This window comes from Rhinolophus ferrumequinum, chromosome 8 (assembly GCF_004115265.2).
Source record: "Rhinolophus ferrumequinum isolate MPI-CBG mRhiFer1 chromosome 8, mRhiFer1_v1.p, whole genome shotgun sequence".
Classification (NCBI taxonomy): domain Eukaryota; kingdom Metazoa; phylum Chordata; class Mammalia; order Chiroptera; family Rhinolophidae; genus Rhinolophus; species Rhinolophus ferrumequinum.
In genome coordinates, this window is record NC_046291.1 from 39,531,973 (window position 1) to 39,557,060 (window position 25,088).

The 25,088-nt window shown below is 33.4% G+C and overlaps 1 protein-coding gene across 1 annotated transcript in view; it reads left to right on the forward strand.

Moving 5' to 3' along the window:
• COL5A2 (collagen type V alpha 2 chain) overlaps positions 1-25,088 on the forward strand; it is a 134,669-nt gene that overhangs the window by 53,804 nt on the left and 55,777 nt on the right. Inside the window, 5 exon segments of the mRNA XM_033112503.1 lie at positions 13,369-13,593; positions 16,313-16,326; positions 19,293-19,325; positions 20,846-20,878; positions 22,452-22,505. Coding sequence (XP_032968394.1) covers positions 13,369-13,593; positions 16,313-16,326; positions 19,293-19,325; positions 20,846-20,878; positions 22,452-22,505 — 359 coding nt within the window.

A 25,088-nucleotide genomic window follows, 5' to 3' on the forward strand; every position in this document is an offset into this window, starting at 1 on the left:
TACCAAACAGGAAAAAAATTGAAGTTGTAGCTTGGTCCTTGGAGGAAATTTTTATTTTCAGAACTCTTAACAGAAGATTAAATTAAAAAAAAAAAAAACCCACAGTTAAGAACTTTTGTAAAGACTAGTTCAGACTTCAGAAAAATGAAAGCAAATGAAGACCTGAATGAGATGTAATTTAAAAAGAAGTTGGTAGATGGTTATCTTTGAATAGTATTTTTCAATGCTGAATTTTATTGGCTTTTTCTCTAATGGCTTTTCCAGGATCACCTCTTTAGTTTAAATAAAGTAGATAGAATACAGTTTATTGTTTGCACATTTACATAATGTAAGCAGAACTTTCTGCGGGAAAATTTCATTTCCTGTGCTCTATAAACCAATCCAAAAAAGAACTGAATGATAGTTGGTATGCAATCATTTACTATCTTTACTCATCAAAATTCCTGAAGGCTTATTGGTGTCATGGAGATACTTTTTCTCCATCAATATCCTGTGAAGCCTCAGGAAAGCTAGGGGAAATTTCACAGGATATTAGGATGGCAACGTCTGGTGGCTACACAGGCATACCATCAGGAAATGAAATACTGACCATGTAGAGTTGGGAGCTGAATAGAAAGCGAGAATGGAGTTCACATTCTTCGTATTTTTTGCTTGCTTCCCTTTGATAACAAATCCATTTTTTCAAAAACCCATTGTAATCTCCCTGTTTCTTATCTCTAAGATACAACATGCTTTACTCTTTTTTTTTCCTTTTAAGTTAATCTAGAATCCTGTTGCTTTTCATCCTTCCTAGGGGCTGTCTGTTTATTACTCTCTATTCAAAATTTACATTTAGAGTGTGACTTTTAAATTTTATTTATACAAATTGTCTTCCCTGTATTCTCTCTCTAAAGTAGCAATCCAGTTGTCTAACTTAGAAGGTAGTAGTTAAGAATGTGTGGTTGTTCAAATACTGACTTTGCCACTCATTTGCAACTTACTTTGTGGTCTCGATCGACTGTAAGCCTCTACCAGGGTGGTTGTAAGGATTAAGTATAAAATTTTCGTAAGGCACTTACCACAGCTCTTACAACACAATAAAGAATAGCTATTAATATTTATACTTAATATTCATCCCAATATGCCTTAAATAGGATTTAGAACTTTTTTAACTCAAATTTATTTATCTTTACAGACTTCTGTTTCATTCAGTGTCTGGACCTGTCTCTTATCCTGTAAATATCTGTATTAGTTACCTAGGGCTGCTGTGTCACAAAGTATGACAAACTGGGTGGCTTCAAACAACAGAAATGTATTGTCTCCCAATTCTGGCCACTAGAAATCCAAAATCAACTTGTTGGCAGGGCCATGCTCTCTGAAACCTGTAGGGAGAATCCTTTCTGGCCTCTTCCTAGCTTCCGGTGGTCACCAGCGGTCCTCGACTTTCCTTAGTTTGCAGCTGCAGCACTTCAGTCTCTGCCTCCATGACATGTGTCTCTGTCTCTTCATGTCTTCTCTTCTCTTTGCAAGGACACCAGTCATATTGGATTAAGGCCCACCCTACTCTAGTATGACCTCATCTTAGGTAATTACATCTTCAAAGGACTTAATTCCAAATAAGGTCAACATATCTTTTGGAGGGGACACAATCCAACCCCGAACCATATCAATAAATGTTACTTTCTCCATTCATTCCTGAACCTTGGAAGTTATTTTTTAATTGTTCTAATACCTTATCCCATCCATAGTTAATCAAACCATGCATATTTTCTATCTGTTGTCTCATGGATTTACTCCGCTTTCTTCATTCTTAGAACAACTATTTCTCTTAACTACAGTGTAACATTTTTAACCAGTGGCCTTAAGTCTCATCTGCTTCCAATTCATTTTCAGTTCTGTTGTTAGATTAATGTTCCTTAAAGCTACTTATACATTCTCTTATTTATTCATTTATTGAACAAACATTTATTGGACAGCTTCTATGTGTCAGGTACTATTTTCCAATCACAATACAGAGAGAAATTAAATGTTTTTCACCCTCAAGAAATGTATAGCCTGGTAGAGTTTACATGTAAACAAACAAGTTAGTTTTATAAACTATTGCAGGTACTTTGCTGGATGAATTGACAAGGTGAGATCAGAGCATAGCAAAGAGGTGACCAAATTATATATGGGAAAGGGGCAAGGCAGGAAAACCTGCTAGAGGAAGAGGCATCACTCTTACCAAGAATTCACATCACGTTCTTTTCTGTAATAAATTGAACCGTTCTCTCCTGATAAGATGTTTGCCTTTCTCTCAATGCCTCTGTTAGGTAGGTGGTTCCTTCTCCCTTCCCAGGCGGTCTTCCATGCCTCCACCGCCGCAAATATCTTGCATTTTTCAAGGCCTACTTTAGAACCCACTTCTATTCACCCCTCCTCAGATAAGTTCAGCTCACAGTGATCCCATCTGTTCTGATTTTTTATGCATAATTCCTCAAACATAGCATCTTATTTAAGCCATTTGCTACCTTGACTAATTGTGGTCATTGGAGAATTAACTGGATAGAAGATACTTTATATTTAGATAGTCCTTAGTGAATATTTGTTGAAAGCATGATTTTGTAAACTTATGTTCTTATTTCCTCAATTAAAAGCTCTTCTGGAGTAGCTTGTTTGTCTTTTACTTTTGTATCTCTCTGGCATGGGATGTAGTCAAACATAGAGCAGACTCTTGATAAATATTTCAGTAATCTATGAAAGTGGAAATGAATGGATTTTCTAAGTATAAAATAAATGAACTTCTAGCACGAATACTTGATACCTTCTTTCACACTGTGTTCTAAATTGTAAAGTAGCATCCATGGACAACACTCATTGTCTTTCAAACTAGACATTATACAATACAACTATTTTTGACTTCCTAAAATGTCAAGGCAGTATGATCTGGAATTGTGTATCTAAATTTGAAAAATGGTATTTAAATTTGACTTTGCTGAATTTCCAAATGGTTGTGGAATTGGACCTGGAAAAACTCACTTATAATTCATCACAATGTTGCCAGACTTAGTCATGGGAGGCAACTGATTCCTCCCATGTTGGTGTGTGCCAGGGTCCTGGCTTCTGCACTGTTGCTTGGCACCCCTCCTCCCGTCTAAGGCACCTACCTATGGAAGCACCAGGAGGTTTAGAAACAAGAGTGTTGTTGTTTCACTCGCAGGCAAGAGAAAAGATGGCAAAGAAAGGAAAATAGGAAGTAATGAGTGAGAGGAAGTACCCATGCTCCTTCAGATCCATTCTGGCCAGTTGGCAGAGAGAAGGAGTCCATTGCCAGTTACCAGCAATGAGCCAGGAATGACAATATTATACAACTTGGAGAAGAATTTTTGGAAGAAACCACTTTGGATCTTAGCTTTTTCACGTAAAAGAAACTAAAAAAGTATTAAATTAAAGAAAAGGAAATAAGGAAATTACAGAACTTGAATCACAGAACTCTTTTGACTTTTACATAAACTTCTCCAGTCTAGGCGAAGTGTGCTTCTTAAGTATTCCCACAACAACCTGGTTTGCATCTAGGTTTCCTTTTTTTTAAGGAGGGCACAACTCACAGTGGCCCATGCAGGGATAGAACCGGCAATCTTGATGTTATTAAAACCATACTCTAACCAACTGAGCTAACCAGCCACCCCTGCCTCTAGTTTTATAATTAAAAAACTGTGCTCTATTAGTCTATTGCTGGATTGGTTCTTTAGCGAGTCTGTGAGTTTCTTAAGATCAGGGAGGAATTCATTACCTTCTCTGTATTCCCAATGCTTGGCAAAGGAGCAGAAAATAAAGTCGTTAAATAAACAAATTATATTATAAAAAAGCATACATTATGTTATTTTGATGTTTGCTTCATATTTACTTTATAATTTGTACATTTACTTTATAATTTGAAACCATTTTTAATGACAAAGATATTAGAAGAAGAAAACATCCAAGGAATCCTGAAACCCACACAGGGATCTTGAAACTACGGCATTCATTAGCTGTATGGCTGCTGTACTGTGGGGGCTCACTGGATGGTGTGTATTTGTGGCTTTCTACTCTCCCACTGATAAGCGGTCATTCTGCCCTAGTGTTTGAAATACGTTTTATTACCAAATAGGTCGCTGAAGGGCAGTCAAATAGGTGATCAGTCTACTTTTAACTTAATACCATCGAAATTCTGTATTTCTTTCATGTCTAGTTTATTTGAAGTCGTTTTTATTAACATAACTCCCTCCTACCCCCACCCCCAATGATTGAAGGTTGTTTTTGTGTGGCATTCTAGAAAACTCACAAGTTGATTTTCCTGAGAATTTGTTCATGTTCATTAAAATAAATAATCCTAGGCAAAGACCTCTCAAAACAGAAGATTTCCAGGATAAGTACCAATAATTCAAAAGGGCCCAGGACTCTATAGGTTAATGAGAAAATACAATTAGTTTATTAAATTTCAGTCTATGCAAATTTTCCAGAATGAACTACATATATGTGCAAACTTGTTTTTTCTCCTACAAGAAAGTTTCATTACCTGCTGCAGCTTCTGTATATTTTGATTGTTTTTGGCAAGGAAGCTGGACTCCAAATGTCTCATTCGACGATCCAAAATATGCTCTTATACTAGACAAGTATTCAATAAAATTTGCTGGATAAATAAATATTGACTAAACGGATTAAATAATGCCTCCATTCCTGTTGCCAGATTGGCTAATTTATTTGGATTAACTTTCAGCAGCAATTTAAGAAAAATTTATTTGTGGTATCCTAGAATATTTCATTTTGTCTAAAAGCAAAGGCCCACTTACTAACATAAGTAGAGAAACTGAGGCACACTTTTTCTTTACTAAAGCAAACAACCCAGTTAATCTGTTTTTTGTTCAACCTAAATTTTACACTCCACAGTTTAACAAAGAATGTTCTACATTTGTCTCCTCTGATCTCAACACCTGCTAACCGTTGTGTTTAGCACAAAATGAGAGTTCCATACCTACTTGGGATTGAACAAATAATTTGAAATTTTTGAAATCTCTAAACCTTCCCACAGATATTTTAAGAACATAATGAGTGTTCTTTTTCTTTATAGATGTTTTCTTCATTATCATCATGTTTTAAGAAATTAAAATATGAATTAAACAGTAAGGATAAAATTCAGAATTTAAACAAAACTAAAAGGAATAATATTGAATAATTATTAATAATTGAAAGATTTTGAAATTTCAGTAATGCTTATGTATATTCACATTTCCTCTATGTAGGGTTTTTTTTTTCTTTTGACCTCCATTTATTTACTTACTAAGGAAAATTTCTCAGAAGCACAAGAATTTACAGGTCAAAAATCTTAGATTTAGTTTTTTGTATTTTCCTTGCCCATCCAAAGGATAATGAAATATCCCTAGTTTAGTTCTGTATTTTGCTAAAGAAATTAGCAACTCTTCCTTCTTGATGCAATAAAGGTGTGTGGCAGATGAAAATGATTGTCTTGGTTGTTGGCCTTCTCAGCTTTCTTCCCCTTCCCCTTTCCTTTTCCTCCCCGTTCCCCTTATCCTTCTCCTGCTTCTATCTTTGCTTTTCTTGTCTATTGTTCTCCCTACAAGCACAGAAATTTCCCAGTGAACAGCTTTGCTATGCATCTAGAAAGTTATTAATATAACTTCCCAGTAAAGGCAGCAGCTTCTTTTTTCCCCTATTATTGTGGCATTTGTCTGATGTTGAGATTCTGTGCATATTGAGGCTTGATCTTAAAACAACAATGAATAAGGTGACTTCTATACAATCATGAATGTGTATTATAGAAGCTAAGCTGAACATGAAGGTAAAGAAATGGATCTCAATTCTGAAATAATGTTTTTTAGTCTTATTCCATGCTCTGGAAGTGATTTGGTATGGAATGCCAGAAAGAAGGGTAAAATTCACTTTCATTTCTTCCTCAGTGAAATCACTTTCTAATTTATAATAGCTATAAAATAGACATAAATTAAATTGAGGTAGATCAGGACAAAATAGGTTGTTGTGAATATTAGTTCAAGTCTCTAAATATATCCAGGTGGATAAACTTAGAAATTGTGCCTTCAGGATGTAATGCCCACCAGCCTCCAGAAGTGAGCTCCACAGGTAAAACTCATAGTTCAATCCCTTCAGGTCCCCTTTAGACACCTCAAAATATTTTAGAATCTTTGGTAGTTAATGAATGGGATCAAAGAGACATTGAGAACCGTGAGGTGTTTAGTTTATTGTAAAAGAAATTTCAACTTGGTCAGGGCAAGGGCAGTGAATAAAGAATAAGTCAATAAAGAATGAATTAGTAGGATCAAACTGAGTACAAGGCCGGTATTTTCCCTAGAGGCCTAAATATTCTTCTGTATTGGGGAAGATAGAAAAAGAAAGCAAAATGATGCTGCAAAGAAATCATAAGATATGAAGTTGAATTGATTTTAAAAACTGTCTTATCATAGTAAATATTTAATTTTATACCCATCTGAGTATACCATACTGAATGTTGTTTTAGAATATAAAAATAACTCATTTAAAATGAATAAAAAAATATATTCTTTTTAGGATATACTTTCTGGAATAAATAACATTAATACATTGTGGGAACATAATACCAGGTATTTTAAATCTATATAGTTATGGCCCATATTTAAAGAACAGCAAAACATTGGCCTTTTCTAAAAATCATATAATAACCACAGGATCAAAGCAAATAATTTTCCATATATAGTCTAGAACTCTTCTTTGGTACTCGTACAATTGGTTCCTTTTTTATATACTATAGAGTATTATAAAACAACTCGACCATCTAAAGCTGCTAAAACAAACAACTAATATTGAACAAATTAATTCAACAAATATTTATTGAGCATCTACTATGATCCTGATACTACTCAAAGATATCAGAATAGATCAATGAACAACCCAGAACAAATTATATCTGTCCTTATAATGCTATAATTTTATCATGGGGAGATAATAAACATAATAAATACAATAATATATTAAGTTTTTAAGTGGTAAGTACTACATTAAAAGAAAAAATCGCATGAATTGGTTGATTGAGAGTGACAAGGGTGTAGGGATGTGTGTACAAGTACGTTTATTTGGTAATTTTCAGTTTTTTGAGGTGGTCAGAGTAGGCTTCATGGAGAAAGTGACATTTGAGCTAAGACTTAAAGTACCGTGTCTCCCTGAAAATAAGACCTAACCGGAAAATAAGGCCTAGCATGATTTTTCAGGATGACATCCCTGAACATAAGCCCTAATGCGTCTTTTGGAGCAAAAATTAATATAAGACCTGGACTTATTTTCAGGGAAACACGGTCGATGAAGGAAATCTGGAACTTGGGTTCTATAAATGGCTCAGAGTATGTTCCTTACTTAATCTATCTCCAGACTACATAAATGGTATCACTCATTTGAAAGAGAAATAGCTGGGTAGATTTTTGGTTCTCCCCTTTATTTCAGGCAGTATCGTGCTGGGGAGAGATTAAATAGACTAGCTTCATCCCAAAACAGTTTAAAACTGTGCATTTAGGTAGGCAGACACATGTGGCAGAGCACAGGTTCTACTTAATGTACTCATGGAGGATTAACGTTTGAGAATAGGACTAGGATTTGCCATATTCAATATAAGGTAGTCCTGATCCCCTTTGTAGTGCTTTTACAGCTATTCAAGAGTTTGAGCCATGTGTTTGGAGAAAAAAAAATCTATGTCAAGTGCATTAGCAGACTGAAAGTGGGTTTTCCAGACAAAACTGTAGATGAGCATTGCATGTGCATTATGTGTCCTTTTAGTTTCCCATTTTGGCTGCAATCATGTAGATTTCCCAATGATACATGGAAAGAAATTTAAGTAGTACCTAATATGAGAGATTTTCCTTTCTAACTTTTCCATTTTAAGTAAAGCAAAAACAGCAGTTCTACTAGTTAACTGAAAAGCCTTTGTGCATGGATTGAGAAATGTTTAATGGTTGCATTGAAGAAACCTTTCTAGACAGTTTATCTAATCTCATTTTATGTGTATGCTTCACTGAAGTACTGTGTATGAGTTGTCTTCTTTTTACTTTCTCAGATTTCAAGATACGCTTTCAAATGTAATTATTATATCGCTTTAGAATGTAAACTGTGATTGTCCATAGTAGAATAGAAATTTAACTCAGCTCAAATAATCGTTGAATGCCTACTCTTGTTCAGTTGGTGCAATACAAGAGAGTAGCAGGGCACCAAAAAAGTAATAATTTGGATAACTATCCTCAAAAGGGATTTGGAGGGCTCCCTGGAAAGTGAAAGTCCATAGCTGAATTGAGGAATAAAAGATGTAAAATTCCACAGGCCTGCTCCATCCTCACCTCCCCACCCACCCTCTCACAGACCTTGAGGCTGAGATGGAGAAATATTGTCAAAGTATGTAACGAATCCCACTCAGCCATCCTGGTAGCTTCATATGTATCTCATTTTTTCAGTGTTGGGGGTTAGATAAGGAAAGAGAAATGATGAATGTGGAATCGTTTTCACTTACTCAGAAGGCTCTAAAGGAAGAAGTGAATACTCTAACCTCCTTGTCTTTCCCTTATGGTGATAACAGAAGGAAGGAAGGGATTTCCTTGGAAGACTCTGGATCTGAATCCAGCACCTGGGTTATGCTGTGCATTGATGAAGGCAGCATCTGTGGTTTGGTCCAGAGGAACATGTGGGGCTGCTTTGCTGCTGCCTCCCTTGTCCCATAGGCATTCTCTGCTCCCTTTAGGAGGTTGCCAGCTGACAGTGCCGTAAGTCTAGCCCTTGCAAGACTTTTAGTTAGAGAAATTTTAAATACCGTTAGCCCAGACCTTCACAGTCCCAAAAGGACAGAGGCCAGCAGGTCAAGAAGGCTGAAGGGCTGCCTTAACTTGCTGAAAATGTTCCAAGATAGGAGCTGCTGTGACTGACACATCTTCCTTTCTGGCCACACAGAAGTCTAGATGTCAGGGACATACTTGGCAAGAACCAGCAAGTGACCCATTTCCCTTTTTCATGTAAAACACGTGTCCTAAATGCACATCTTCTCTGGGAAGTTTAGGGAAGGAGGAAAGAGAGCTTCATGTGCTATTTTTTAATTAAGTGCATCAGTGAACTAGTTTCTTCCTTCCCTCATTACTCACATATTCATCCCTTCAGCAAATAGATGTATTAAAGGTTGATTATATGACATTGAGTGTAAAGGTTACTGAGAGGAACAAACACATGTCTGGCTTCCAAGGTGTCTATAGTCCAGTGAGGAAAAATGATCTGAAAAAACACTGGTCTGAATAGGAGACTTAAAATTGTTGTGACTATGAGCATTCTGCTTTATTTCTGCAATGCAGAACTTCAGTTAATGTTTAGGGAATGTCTAACCTAAGCGTAGGGACTTTTATTTAATACATTTTTCAACTTCGTTAGGTAGACCCCCATGATGTAATATACAAATAGGATCACATTTCTCTTGACAAAGATTTCAATATGGTTATTTCTATGCAGGCTTTTTTTGCACAAGTATAATTCTATAAAGAAATGTAGACCTAAAGGCCCATCATTGTCAAGCAGCTGTTCTGATGACTGGGTTTCTAATTGTCTATTATACTAAGATGATGGATTTGTTCTGCCATCTAGTGATTATGAATTGAATTCTCAGAACTAAATTTAAAAGCACATAAGCTTTATGAAAAGACAAATCTATGAGGATATTTGAGAAACGCAGGACAATTGAGTTACTGTCAAATAAAATGTGGTCAAATAAAAATACATCTCTTCTCTCTAAGATATCATTGCCAAGATATTTGTAGTGACTTCACAATGGATTGGTTCAATTTGCTAGAACATTTGGTAAGGCTAAAAGAATCCTGTAGCTTGAAAGATAAAATTTTGGAAGCTATTACGCCATGGAAGATTACAAAATAATGGCAATACTATCAGATATCTACCAGTCCTCCTCAATTATGGGAAAGTTAAAGGAACACAAATAGCAACAATAAAAGTCTCAGAATGCTGCAGTTTTACAATTCTTTTTCAGATTTTATCAAAATATTTGTTTACCCACGTACTTTAAGACCAGTATTTATTTATTTTTTTTAAGTTCTAGTTCTTAGATGAAGGTTAATGTCAGCTTGGGTTAGTTTTATGGTTTGAGTAAAGGAATCAGAAGGAGATATTGAATCTCTCAGAATGTCATATGAAAATTCCTGTTTAGTTATTTTTTATAACATGTCCTTCATAAAATAATTATGTCATGACAACTTTGCTGCAAATTGGCTGCAATTTTGCTTTCTATTTTACTTTTCTTTTCATTTAAATAAACATCTAGGAAGAAAACAGTAGGGATAACCTAATCATAAGGTGCACAATTACCATGTACAAACCTGAGAGCAGCAGGACACCCTATATTTTCTACCTAGTGTTTTCTTTGTGTGTGTTTTTCATTCAGAAACGAACAATAAGAGTTCACTGGGTTTTTGAGCCCTCTGTGATGTGCATGGATTCTTCTGCTGGGGAAGAAAAGGCAGAGGTTAGCAACAAATGTGGTTTTTCATCTCCTTGCCATTTAAAAGCATTCCAACTAACTTGCCACATCATCTTAAATTTAATTATAAATTCTCATGGGAAAAGGACCCATAATGACTCAGAGCATAAAACTAACTTTTAACATTGTCATTTAAAGAAAGTAATACAGTGGCCCACTTCTTTTACTCTTGGATTGAGGTCATGCTTCCTTAAACTTTCAGGGAGAAACTGACCTGTGAGTTACCACAGGACTGCGAGAATGTGTCCAGTCCTGAAGGAGCTGCAGAGAACAGGATAACTCACCCTTGAAGAGTCTCTCATTTTAATGATACACATTTTAATGATATTTCATTGATAACTATTTCATGTCATCTTATTTATTATTTGTTTGTTGTTCATAGTCTCTATTTCCACAGATCTAATTGCTTTATTGGTGCATTTGAAATCTACTTCACAATGATAATGTATATTTTTGAGAACAGAACACATATACTTTCGTTATTTTGCACATGCAGTGGTAGGCACGTACTCACTTAACACTTACTAAATACGTGTGAACACTTTTGCCTTCGAGGGTGTGGGAAGGGAGAAGCAAACTAATTGAACTTATGACCCATCTCATTTTCATCCAGTGATATCGGTATTTAGTGCTTGTGATTGGATATTTCTTTCTCAATCATAAAACTTAATGAACAAAGTTATTTTTAGGTTATTTACTTAATGGAATTGTTCAATGGACTATGGATGTAAAGCCCATTTCTATATAGGTTGTGTTTAGTGGAAATGTTCTTCATGGAACTACGTTGTTTCAAAGTGATTTTTCATTTAAAAGTCACACTGCTTATTTGACATACAAATTTCTATTTTTTTCTTTTCAAAATAGTCCTGAAAAAAAAAGCACATTAGAGCAGGCGATTCAGTTTTGTTGTTGGTTTAAAATGCCTATAGCATAATAACACTATAAAGATCTGTATATAGTATACACAACCAGCTTTGTTTTATTATCTATGTATTATGATAAACATATTTTAATGAAAATGAAACAGATTAGAAGTGTTGTGCTCTTCTTATGAATAGCACAGAAACAAGGATGTGGCATCATGCTCTGAAAACAATTTCCCATTTGCCAAATATCTGTGATGAAAGACTAAGTATGTGAAACAAAGTATTCCATAGAGCAGTTTATCCAAGAAAAACTTTCTGAAGCTAGGAAGATGGATATTTGGGTTAATGTCTTTATTCTAAATTGAAATCATTTTCATTTGTAGTTCTGTATTATGATTTGAGTATATTTATTGACAGATGATAATATTTTTCATAAACTATTTTCAAGTACATCTTCTAATTTTTAGCTCTACTTTTGTAAAGTACAAAGTTAATGCCAGTGCAATTAAGTTAGTGAACCGTAATTTAGGTTCATTTATTCATTGATTCATATCCATCCATTGAACAAGTATCTGTTGAATGTTGGTACTATGCAAAGTATGGAATCACGCTTTAGAAATACCACGTTGAACAAGACACCCTAGTCCTTACCTTCATGGAGTTTACTGTCTGGTGGAGGAGATAAGAAAATACAGAAATAAAAATAAATAAATTGATACTAATTGTGATAAATTTTATGAGGACAGTGGTTTTTCCCTATCTGTTCACATTTTAGTAACTGTTTAAATACCTTGCATATAATAAAAAATAAATGATTAGATAGATGAATAAATGAGTTCTTTAAAAATGTTGGGAAGTGTATCAATTGGGTTAAGGAAACTTACTTTTATGGGATACTCAGAGAGTTGTGGGGGCAAGTGACAATTAAATCTTAATAGTGAGCTGTGGGAACCCCAGGTCAGAGAAAGAGGTAACAACAGGCAAAAGAATCAAGTTGTCCAAGGACTAGGAGGGAGAGCCTTTGTGCTTTGAAGAGGAGTCTGGAATTTCAGTAGTTGGGGAGCTCCTAAAGGAATTAAGCAAGGATATATGTTTTAAAATACTATAGTTTTTTGTTTCTGAAAAATCACAAAGATGTAATATATGTGTTTATTTTATAGTAAATGGATAATAGAATTACTATATATGTATATATTTTCTAAATTGGCATTATTTATCTTAATATAGAAAAGTATTTGACAGATATTATATTATAGCTTACCATTTGTTTTGGTCATGGCTTTCCTTAATTAATTTTGATGCCAAGATAATTAATGCAGTGTCTGTTTAGCTTTGTATTTTCTTTGCAGTTTACTAAGCACCTTTAGTTCAGGATGTCTAATGTAAATCCATTCCATGAAATAGGACATAATTATTCTTTTTTTAACCTTATTTTAAAATTAATTTTAATAAACCCATACACATCTTTTTCAGTTTTTTTTTCATGGTACATGAATACATAATGTCTTCTATTATGGGATTTACTAATCTAAAGTTTCTAGTGAGTTGAAAGTAACAAAGCATTCACCAAACACTGAAATTATATATTCTTTTTAGAACTATTATTTTTCTCCCTATTTTCACATGGTTTATTTTTATCCCTCTTCACTGATTTTTTTCATGTTTGGTTATTTACACCTTTCAAAATGAAATCTTTTGGGGAAAGTTTCTTTGATTAAGTACACCTACTTTGGATCACTTTCCTTCCCCTATAATACTAGGGGAAACTTTATCATCATTTTATCGTGAATTACATATTGCTTTGTATGTAAATACTAAATTCAGTCAGTTCACCTGTGTTTTTCATTCTTGGGAGGTTACTGCTTAGCCCAGAAATTTTTAGAACCCACATGTTGATTCAGCTTCTTAAATATTTCCCAGATTGCAAAATCTCAGAAGATATTCTAACCTTCCTTTCTTTCTCCTTTTTTCTTTTTATTCTAGAAGGATATGGTGAAGAAATAGCCTGCACTCAGAATGGTCAGATGTACTTAAACAGGGACATTTGGAAACCTGCCCCTTGCCAGATCTGCGTCTGTGACAATGGAGCCATTCTTTGTGACAAGATCCAGTGCCAGGATGTGCTCGAATGTGCCGACCCTATTACTCCCGCTGGGGAATGCTGTCCCGTTTGTCCACACACAACTGGAGGTGGCAATACCAATTTTGGTAAGAATGCTTAGAGCCAACTCAGAATTGATCCAGTGACTCATCTTTACAGTTGCAGTGGATTTTGCTCTCAGAATTCAGCAACTGAAGAGAATAATTAGGCCACTATTCAATGGTTCTTGGGGGTTAATGATTTTGCTCACTCACTTTATCTAACAATACTGAGAAAGATTTCCTGTCTTTTTAAAAACCAGGGGAATTTTTGGCTGAATTTTGAGTGGTGAAGTCTAATTTGAGAATTTCTTGTACCACTTAAGATGGTCATTTTTTACCCTATCCATACTGGTTGCCTCCAAGATATTTATTGGTTTTCTGTGAAATTCATTAATGTTCTAAGAGAAGAGCTAGAAAACCCATATATCTTCCCTGGGGCCAACTTTGCCTTTGGGAATGGAATAATTATTTACAATGTAATTTAATGTTACAGCACCCTCTATTCCATTTGCTCATAAATGCAGAATGCTATTAATGTTGGTTAAGAAAGAGAATGGAATGGATTTCCTGGAGAAAACAATGATATAAATTGCTAGTTTTAAAAACTTTTTTTGGATAAAAGTGTTTGTGTTTAATATAGACTATGTGTTTGAGTATATACGTTAAAGAGAGTTGCATATATGAGAAACAAATTTATGTGTTTTAATGAACAAGGTAAGATTAATATTAAACTTTCAGGTTATTAGCAGTTATGAATAGAGGCTTGTATGCATCATTATCAAGACAGTGACAAGGCTTTATCTGTCTCCCAAATGCCATTGCAAATAATATAAATATAATGAAGTATTCAACAGTATATTGATGGAAACTTTAGACAGTAATCTAACAATTCTCCTGTTATATATCATTCAGTAGTAACAACGTGTCTTGAGGAGGTACCTAAATTCAATTTTTAGCAATGTAATAAGGAAGACATAATGGAAAGAATGAAAAACAAGACACCTAAAGGCTACCTGAAGCAGATACAACCTGCAAAGAAGCCCCAAGGAATGAAATCCAATTAAACCTGGAGAAATAAGTAAATACTACATTGAGAGGCAATGGTGGAAAAACAAAAACAAAAAGGAAAACAACACAGCAAAATCACAACCTCCTGCAAATAACTGGTTTAGGAAAGCCCAAGTCACTCCCAGACAAATAATAAAAAAAGAGTTGACAACAGCATTGATACTATAAGATAGTACAAAAAGGTAGGAGAGTTTAGCTAAATTTACATGATGAAGAATGCACAGATAAATATATTACTACAGAACAGATAAAAATTCTGACTAAACATTTCACCATAAACTAAATAAAACTTAATAAAGTAATTGCCTCTGAGAAAGAAGACATTAAATTAGAAATACATATAAACACACACAAAAGGTAATGATAAGGAGAAAAGTAAAAGGAAAAACAAAATCATCATAGGGAAATTAAGATGAAATAAGAAGGAGCACAAGGAGAATTGATACAGTGAGGGACATAAAAAATAGTAATGAGAAAAAAATTAAAAAGGATTTGAAAGGAAATAATACGTATAGAAGACAGGTAAAGGATGGCCCTGAAAAAGAATCCTCAATGAAGAAATAAATGTAGAGTAGAACAAATAATGATATATCATACATATAATAATACAAGAGTACTTTTCTGAAATAACATTAAACTTTAATTTCAGTATTAAAAAGGAGAAGCAAATGTCTGAAAAAGTTGACTCAGAAGACAATATAGACTTACCTTAGTAAAATTATTAAACTTTAGGGAAAATGAGTCTTTTGAAAATCAGAGCAAAAGAATGTTTAAAAGTAGAAGCATTCTCTCTAAGCTCAGAGATGGAACACGGATATTCATTAACACAACAAAAATTTAACGTTATTGAATGTACCTGAACAATTAGAAAAATAAGTTAGAAGTTTAGAAATAAGGAAAGAGGAGGTGAAATGATCAATTTGCAGAAAATATAATCATGTACTTACAAAGCTTAAGAGAATAGAGTGAACAAAAGCTACAAACATTAAAGATTTTAGTAAGAGTGTGGTGTAAAATAAGCAAATTAATAGATTTACTGTATGCAATTACCTCATAGAATAAATAATGGGAATAAAAAATTGCCCCATTTATAATAGCAACAGGTAGGATAAAGTGGCTAAGGATAAACTTAATGTGAAATGTTCAAGATCTGAAGAAAACTTTAAAACACTACTAGCTCTCATGATGACTTTAGTAAGTGGAATGTTCTCTTATGTTCTTGGTTAGGAAGACTAATCATAGGAAAATCAATAATAGTGGCCTCCTGTGGGGGGTAAAATGTGGGAAATAAGGAAAAGGGGACAAGATAGAAGGATTTTTTTTTTTTACTGCATAATTATATACCTTTAATATATTTTGGCTTATTAACCATATGAATGAATAGGCTACTCAAAAAAGTATAAAAAAAACAAAAATAGTGTTGATAGAAAATAATTCATTATAATTTTAATTGTTATTTTTATGATTTAATGAACTTTAAATGCTACATAAATGATGTGGAAAATATTCAAGTAATGTCAATTACTTGGTGTATTATTTTGCCTCTTATGAAAAGATTGATCCAAAACAACTTTTGAGTTCTGCTTACTGGTGATTGGGAAAACTGTTTAAGTTATATTCTAACTCCATAAAACTTATATTATTAAAATAAGTATTTAGAAGATTCTCAAAAATTGTTTCCGCATAAAATAACATATTTATTTTTTTCCTTTTGTAGGTAGAGGAAGAAAGGTAAGTTTTACTTAACCTTTTAGTAAGTAAAAGTTTCAGTTTTGTAAATGTCATTTTCATTCTAGTGCTGTCTACACAGGACTGTGCTTTGAAGTGTTGGAAAACCTTTTGTGAACTACAAAGTACCCTGCAAATATAAATATAGGAGGACAATTCAGCTATTTTGCTTATAGATTACAGATGCCTCTATTTTATTCACTTTGTTAATTTTTGTTTATAGATATTTCTTCCTGAAGGTTGTGAATCCCTTAGGGACTGAGACTGTGTCATATTAACCTTTGAATTACTTGCATTTATCACAGTGCTTAGTATAAATCTTACATGTATTAGAAGTGCAATAAATGTCTAATCGAAGGAAAGAAGGAAGGAAGGGAGGAAGGGGAAGGGAGGATAGATAACCTGTGAAATTAAAAAAGAAATGACAGTGATAACTACCCTGAAATAATCAGTTTAATTCATTTAGTAATCACCCAACCCACTGAAAAACAACTGTTAGGCTATGTTGTTCAGTTGACTGCCTTTTTTTAAGGCAGTGTGGGACAGCTGGGAGGAGGACACACTCAAAGCAGTTGCCAATTTCACACACTCTAGTTATGTTCCACTAACTTCATGACTCTATCATTTATTATCAGGTGTCATCAGAAATGTGAGAGCAGAGTATTGCTATAAAAATACATTTGTGCTTGGCTTATATCAATATTGACTTTTATTTATAATTTATTCGTTCATTCATGTTAAGCCCCAAATAATTACTGAGCCTTTGTTATAAACCCATATGAGGCAAATGATACAGATGACATGATGGTGGGAAAAACACCAGGACTCTCTCTAGTAATGGCATGCTATAAAAGTGATGAGATATGTCCACATAGCATTAAATGATGAGTAACAGACAAGACGTAAAATTAAATGATAATTCTCATATGAATCTGAGTGCCTAAATGGATATGAAAATCAAATTTAAACTTTAGATTACTCATCTTTCCACATATATTAATGTATTCAAATCCCATATTAACAAATTAAACAAATATTTACATCTGTGACTTAGTTCCAAAATAAGAAGTATCATAGAATCATTAGACAAATTTATTACAGAAACTGATAATGGAATACTTAATCCCATATTAAATATTATGGAAAGATAGCTCATAATAAGATATCACACAGCCTACAATTTAGTTAAGAAAGTCACTGGTAGGTTCCATTTTACTAAATACAAAGAGCAAAGCATGGATTTTGTGTTGTTGTTGGTCTCTTAGGATGGCAATTTCACAACCATTCTTATCAGGGTATTCTGTTTTTCTCATTTTGGCTGAAATAATTTCTCCTCCCTTTTTACATGTTTTTCTAGACTTTTTCCAAAAAGGAACATTTTTTCACCATCGTTCTCCTAAAGTCCTTTATTTATTGGATACGTATTTCTAAACAATTCAAATTCTTTCAGTATTTCAAAGAAAGGTCTTATAGCTCTTAAAAGGTTAATTTTTATTACTTTCATGTTATAAGAAGTAATGGAAAGACCCAGTCTAGAAGTTAGCAGGTGTGGTTCTGCGTTGCTGCCCACATGTGCTGATCCCCTTTTCCCTTAGTCCTTTTTAGGTTGTCTTAGAGTCTCTTGTGTTCTACCTTGAACTTACTCATATAGAGCTGCTTCCTGTTTCTGTGGAACCATTTCCATTTCTGAATTCTCAATTTATTCCTAACTTTGGAGTACTAGCTACCTTAACATTAGAATCAACACGTATGATCAGGGTATTGCTCTGCCACTGAGTCCATCATTAAGACGATCAAGATTGTAATATAATTTCAAAATTTCACTTTACAAAATATTTTCAGGTGTGAGGTACTATTGGGAGGATATAATCAGATTGTGCGTTTGGGGATTATAATTTGGTGATCAAAAATCTTAAAAATATGAATGATCTTTAATTCACAACTTTAACTTCTGGAGATATATCATAAGGTATTAATTAGAGAGGCTACACAAACATTTATAAATAAGGATATTCATTGTAATGTTATTTTTAAAGGAGAAATTAAATGAAATCGAATGAATTACTTTTGCTTTTTCTTCATTTTGGATATTATCATTAATATATTTATCCTCTGTAATTGCCTAATAAAAAGCATTATTTCATAATATATTAATGAAAATTAATATATTCAAGAAGAATTAATTGAGAACTTCTGTTTGTCAAACTGAGGATGTAAAGTAGACATGATCATAACCTTGGGGGGACCAAAATCTGTTGGATGGAAGACAAATTCTGAAATAAATAATACAAATAAATATGTCGTAAAATAGAAACATATAAAGGTACAATTCTCTAAATATTATTTAGCCTATGAACTTGACGTCATGCTATGAGAGTATAATTTTTGACAATCTAAAGTTTTAAGAATCAAAAGAAATTCCATCTACATTTGTTGTATGTGCTTCATCTGTTATTATTTTTGTTTTCCTATTCAAGTAATAATTTTTTCTAGAAATTCCTCAGATATTGAGAATTATCTGACTAGTGTTATGCCATCTGAAAAGTTACTAAAAACTAGGCGGCATGTAATATCAGTGTGAAAATTAAAATATATCCACATTTCTGGATTTTCTTTTTGTTTTTCGACTTTGGTAGTTTTTCATATGGTGCTTTGACTTTACATTTTTTCATCACAAACATTTCTTGGTCTAGTGTACTCTAAGTTTAATTGCTATAAAAACTGAAGCAAAACAACTTTACACTTTCCGCACATTGGATTTATTTTCTTTTTGTGTCTTTCAGATGAGTAGTATTTTCTTTCATGAATAATATCTGACTAAATATCCCAAAATTGATTAACTTTTTCTCTCAATTTTGTGTGTTTCTCACATAGAAATTCACAGTGTTTATATAGAATATTTTAGTATGACATGCTCATGTCCAACAAGCCATTATATTTTACTAATTGAACTTTTTTTTACTTCATAGGGACAAAAAGGAGAACCAGGATTAGTGCCTGTTGTAAGTATACATATATATGTATTGTTTTCATGTATCTTTAATAAACTTAGCTGTAGTATAGATATATATTATTGTATATAATATATATACAATATATATAATAATAATACATAATATATTATATATAATATATAATTATATATTAATATTAATAATATATTATTAACTAGTATATGTTATTATTAATTATATAATTAATATATAATAAGATATATATTGTATATAATATATACAATATATATAATAATAATATATAATATATTATTATATATTATATATGTAATAATATATAGTTATATATTATTACATATATATACAATAATATATATCTATACTACAGCTAAGTTTATTATATATATATGCTCTCAAAAAAAGGGAAATTCGTTTTTTCATAACCAATTTTTAGTATAAAATAAACAAATCAAAATAGATTTTTTAAAAATACAATGTCTGTTAGTATAATATTTAATGTTTGCTTAATACAATTTTAAATATTAACAAAAATATATTATTTATTTAATACTAAATTTAATGTTTATTTAATACAATATTCCTGACTGGTATAATCTCATTACTGTAGGTGAAAATTGGGCTTTCCCAAAATTAGATATATTGCATATGAATATAAAATGATAGTTAAGGTGTATATTTTTTATAGTAAAAATAGCCATGTGATTCAAATAAAAAGGCATGATTTAATGTTTCACACTTCTGGAAATATGTCATGCCGTGATCCTGACTGAGATTCCATACTGTATAAGAGTTCTTAAGAGTTATTTTAGATTTGTAGATGATCAAAAAGTATATATTAAATAGGATTAAGTTATTTAATCACTACTCTTATAGATTTTAAAGGAGTTATCATCACTCTGTCAAAAAGTGTATGCATGTTGATTTATTTGGCAGTGTTTGCATTTTTACTTTGCCTTTAAATTGGCTTATTTTTATCAAAGGTTATCTAAAAAGAAAATCATTCATATATATGTGTGTGTGTGTGTATATATATATATATACACACACACACATATATATATATATGAATTTTTTTTTTATTTTAAATCACTTATGTGTACTTGCTATGTCTTAGATTCTGTCTTAAGTGCTTTCCTAAGATTTATTTGTTTGTCTTTACAACAGCTCTGTGAGGGAGGTAATCTCACAGTCATCATCACCATTTTCCAGAAGTGGTACCTAAACACAGAGACAATAAGTAATCAGTCCAAACTCATACAACTGTTAAGGAATAGAGTCAGGACCTGAACTCAGGCCTCCTGGTTCTAGCATTGGTGTTCTTAATTATAATACTGTACCAATATTGCCTCCCAATATTAGAGTTTAAATTAGAAGTGTCTTAACTCATAAGGCAAGGAGCAAAAGGGCATCAATTTACAACATCCATTCGTTTTTTTTTTTTTTAAATTCACTGGGGCATTTGTTTTCATTCATATTTGTTTGACTATTGACTTTTCTAAAACTCTTGAGAAACTTTATCTTCACAGACTATTTTGTTTATTGTTTAGGTAACAGGCATACGTGGTCGTCCAGGCCCAGCAGTAAGTAGTTTCCTCTACCATTCATGGTACTCTTAAGTTCTTTGAGATACTGAAAATCTTTACAGATAACATATAGCCATGAAAAGACCATATAACATAAAACAATGATGCTTGGTTTCTTGGAACATTTTGTCTTGATACATCTTCAAGTTTAGGCATTCTTTTGCAGCAATAAATGACACTGGGGGATCATTTCATTCTGATATTAATAAACCCTATTATTCCTCAGGTGTCGGTGTTACTATTTGTTATGTGAAAGGCAAAACTATGTGTTGTTATAGTGCTAATTTTTAATTAAGCTTACTCATTAAAATTAGAGCATACATGTCTGTTGACAATGATTAAGGGTGGATTACTTTTATCTGTTTAATGAAACAAACTATTAATTTCATCGGTAGTGAAATTAATTCATATGGCAGTAGACTTTGAGAAATTATACATCAGAATAACATGTTTCCTGTTTAGCATACAAGACTACTGTTTTCATATTTGGATTACCAGTGGCATTCATAGGTAACTAGATGGATAACACACACACACACACACACACACACACACACACACACACATGCATACACACACACAATTCCTGTAGATTTTAAAACATTAAACCAAGCTAAGTAAAATACAAATATACTTTAATAGACATGCTTCAGTCCTCTGAAGTTTTGCTTTTAAACAATAGTTAATGTTGGATTGAGTAAATGCACAATCTTATTTTCATAACTCTGTGAAATTCCCTTTTGAAAAGAAACAAAATTTCTTTTCCTGGTTATTGTAATTTTCCAGGAAAAAAAAAACAACTAATTCAAGATATTAGTACAATAATGCCACTTTTGAAATATGATAATCATTTGTTATTGTAAGGGAGGAATAGCAGCAATTACAACTTGGAAAATTCTAAGGTTGGTGCAAAAGTGATGGCAGTTTTTGCAATTATTTTTAACCTTTTAAACCGCAATTACTTTTGCACCAACCTAATACAATGGACATGATGCAAAATTCAAAAACAAGTGGGGAAAAAAAGATTCTTGAAGGTACATAAAGCAGTAATAGAATGAGAGGCTTTTCTTTCCATTGCTTTCATTAGCAGCTTGAACTGTGATGAATCATTTGGGGTATCCTGTACCAATATGAACTCATGCATTCCCTCAGATAATTGATAATTTGGGGGTTGTACATCTATGTAATTCTCAAAATCTAAACTATAAGTTTTTGTGCGCATAATCTACTGGCAAAATCTTGTCTGGGAAAAGATAGCAAAAATGATCTTTATAAATTTGCATTTACTGTTCAAACTAATACGTTCAGCTCATTGGGCTCCACAATACTGTAATGTAGCATTTAATTTTATACAGGCCTTTAAGCTTCATTGCTGAAATCAACAGCCTTTCTGTGCACATAGAGCTTTTGTATGTACATGGCTTTTTATTCTATGGTCTTAAACTGAACGGAATTCAAAAAGAAGGGTGATATTTCTATTTCCCAGTTTTTTCATATCAAGCAAACCTTGAAAACAAAAACATCTGAAGTACACACATTTTGCAGTCATAACCATCATTTTCTGTTTTAGGGACCTCCAGGATCACAAGGACCAAGAGGAGAGAGAGGCCCAAAAGGAAAACCTGTAAGTTGAGAGTGGAGTTCTCTTTTTGTGAATTGTACTGTGTACTGAGAAAGCCCATCTACAGGATGTAGCAAAGAGCCAATGACTCTGCTCCTCTTTCACCTCTATTAAATGTCACCTAGAATTCAGGTCACGAAGTGACTGTGTATCCCTCCTGATTCAGAGGAAATTGTCACATGCTAATAATTACCTATCTTTTTAGATAACACAAATGGTATTTCTTTGTCGTTTATGAGATCAACTTAAAATAAAGTAGAATCTAGGGAAGCATAATGAATACCTCATGTTGTTTTCAGAAGTTGTAACTCATGAGTAAACAATGCCAAGAATGTACTGTTCAGATAAAACACCCAAATTTTGTGATCTGTGGTTGCTCCAAGAATCACCAAATTGGATAAAGGGAAAAGAGATTATTAGAGTATAAAATTTTCATTTAAGTGGTTGTATAATACATTCATTTCCCAAGTAACACTCTACTTTGTTCATCGAACAGCTTCTACAGAGCTATCAAAGGAGTAACTTTAAAAATCAACAAATCCATTACCAGAACAAAGGGAGCACCTTTAAATTTAAATAATTGACTCTTGAGATAAAACAGAGAATATTATACAATATATGCCAAATGTTTTCTCTTATTACCACATCCTAGGATAGCAATTGTTTTCATTTTTTTATATCTCACCCTCAAAAATGAATCTTTCATGTATTAAATAACTGGATTAATTTGGTTTTTGTTATTATTATCTTGTGTTTTAATCAGAAAATTTGATGCTGTTTAATTTTCTTTCATGCGATATCTATTAAATTTTAACTCTATGGATTTTTAACCTTCTAAATATGTACCTATCCATATCTAAATGGGATCAATAGATGAGCAAGGAAGCAACGAACAACGTAGAATATATAAATGAGGGAAAAACATTTTAGATCATGTCACTAGTAATTCTTACCATTTGTTTCATCTCTGATGCTATTTTATGCTTCTATGCATTTCACCAAGTTAGTGTGATGCCAGTACTTTTTCCAGACTGGAACTGGGGTTGTGGATGGTATTTGCAGGCACGCAGGTCAATGACAGTGCCCCAAGGAAGTGGGGCATAGCCATGTAGGTTGGTAGCAAGGTTGTGTTCTGATGCTTTGTGCCCCAGTCTTCATTGCTGTTCTGCTGAGCTGTCTCACCAGTGTTGGTAGCTTCAAGTTGTTGGTAGCTCTACAGATGTCTGTCCAGGGTCTAGAATGACAGAGAGACAGGTGGAGGAGGGGAGGTGGGGAGGTGGTCATGCAGAAGACATTGTGTATCCATGTGCTTGTGCCCAGAAAAATTAGTGATACTGAGTCCCTAATCTATTAATAGGTGGAAGTTGCTATGGAAATTGCGGTTGGCTGTCCAGAATTTCTTGTTAGGATTCAGTGAATCTACTCCTTACTTCTCTTCTCTTTTCTTCTCTCCCTTCCCTCTCTCCTCCTTTCCTCTCTCCTCGCCTCCCCTCCTCTCCTCTCCCCTCTGGCTCCTCTCCTTCCATCTCCTCTGACTTAGTATGTGATGTGCTCCATTTCCTATCTTGATTAAGCCTAAAACATTCAATGAGAGTTGGGTATGAGTGTGTGTGTGTGTGTGTGTGTGTGTGTGTGTGTGTGTGTAGTAGGTATTTATTTGGAATTAAGCAAGGCAATCCTAGCAGATAACCAAATAGGAAATCTGCTCCTCTCTTAATACTTGCAAGCAGTGGTGTGATGGTAAGTGTTTAACAACTGACTCATTAAACAAAATAACGCACCCATTGCTTTTGCTGGTTTCCTTGGTGTAAATATTCCCACCATGGCTGATTTCAAGATTCTGGCATAATGTCACAAAATACCCATAAGTAGAACATTTTGCCTCAGGTTGCAAGACTTCCAGAAGCTGCTTAACTGGACTAAAGCTATGGCGGGCACAATATCGGGTGGCACTGCGATCAAAAATACCATTTTCTCCCCTACTTCCATTACCATCAAACACTACAGAAGACGCACAATGTAGGACAGTTTCTCAATCTCAATACTGTTGATATTTGGGGCCAGATAGTTCCTTATGCATTGCAGAATGTTTGGCAGCATTCCTAATTTCTATCCACTAGATACAAGTAGCAACACCTGTTCCCCTCCCCTCATATGATTGTGATAACTAGAAATGTCTCTTGATGTTGTCAAATGTCCCAAGGGGATGGGGTGCAAAATTGCACAGGATTGAGAACTACTGACATGGAGATATTCTAAAGAAGCTTTCTTTACTAGCCAATGATCCTCATGACTGTCTCTCATCACATATCCTTAACTGTGTGTGTTGTCCTGGTAAATTCACAGTGATGACAAACAAGCAACCTGTCAGAAGACGGGCAGTCAATGGTATGCAGAGTTTTAATTTCACATGCCACTTAACCTCTATAGGTCTGTTTTCTCATCTGTAAAATGGTAAATATACCTGTTCTTACCAACTCTAACATTTCGTAATTTGTGTGTGTGTGATTCTACCAACCAGCAGTGAATAAAGTTCTTGATTCTGGGTCATTATTATTCCTTTCTACTTGTGGACGTTTAAAGGTT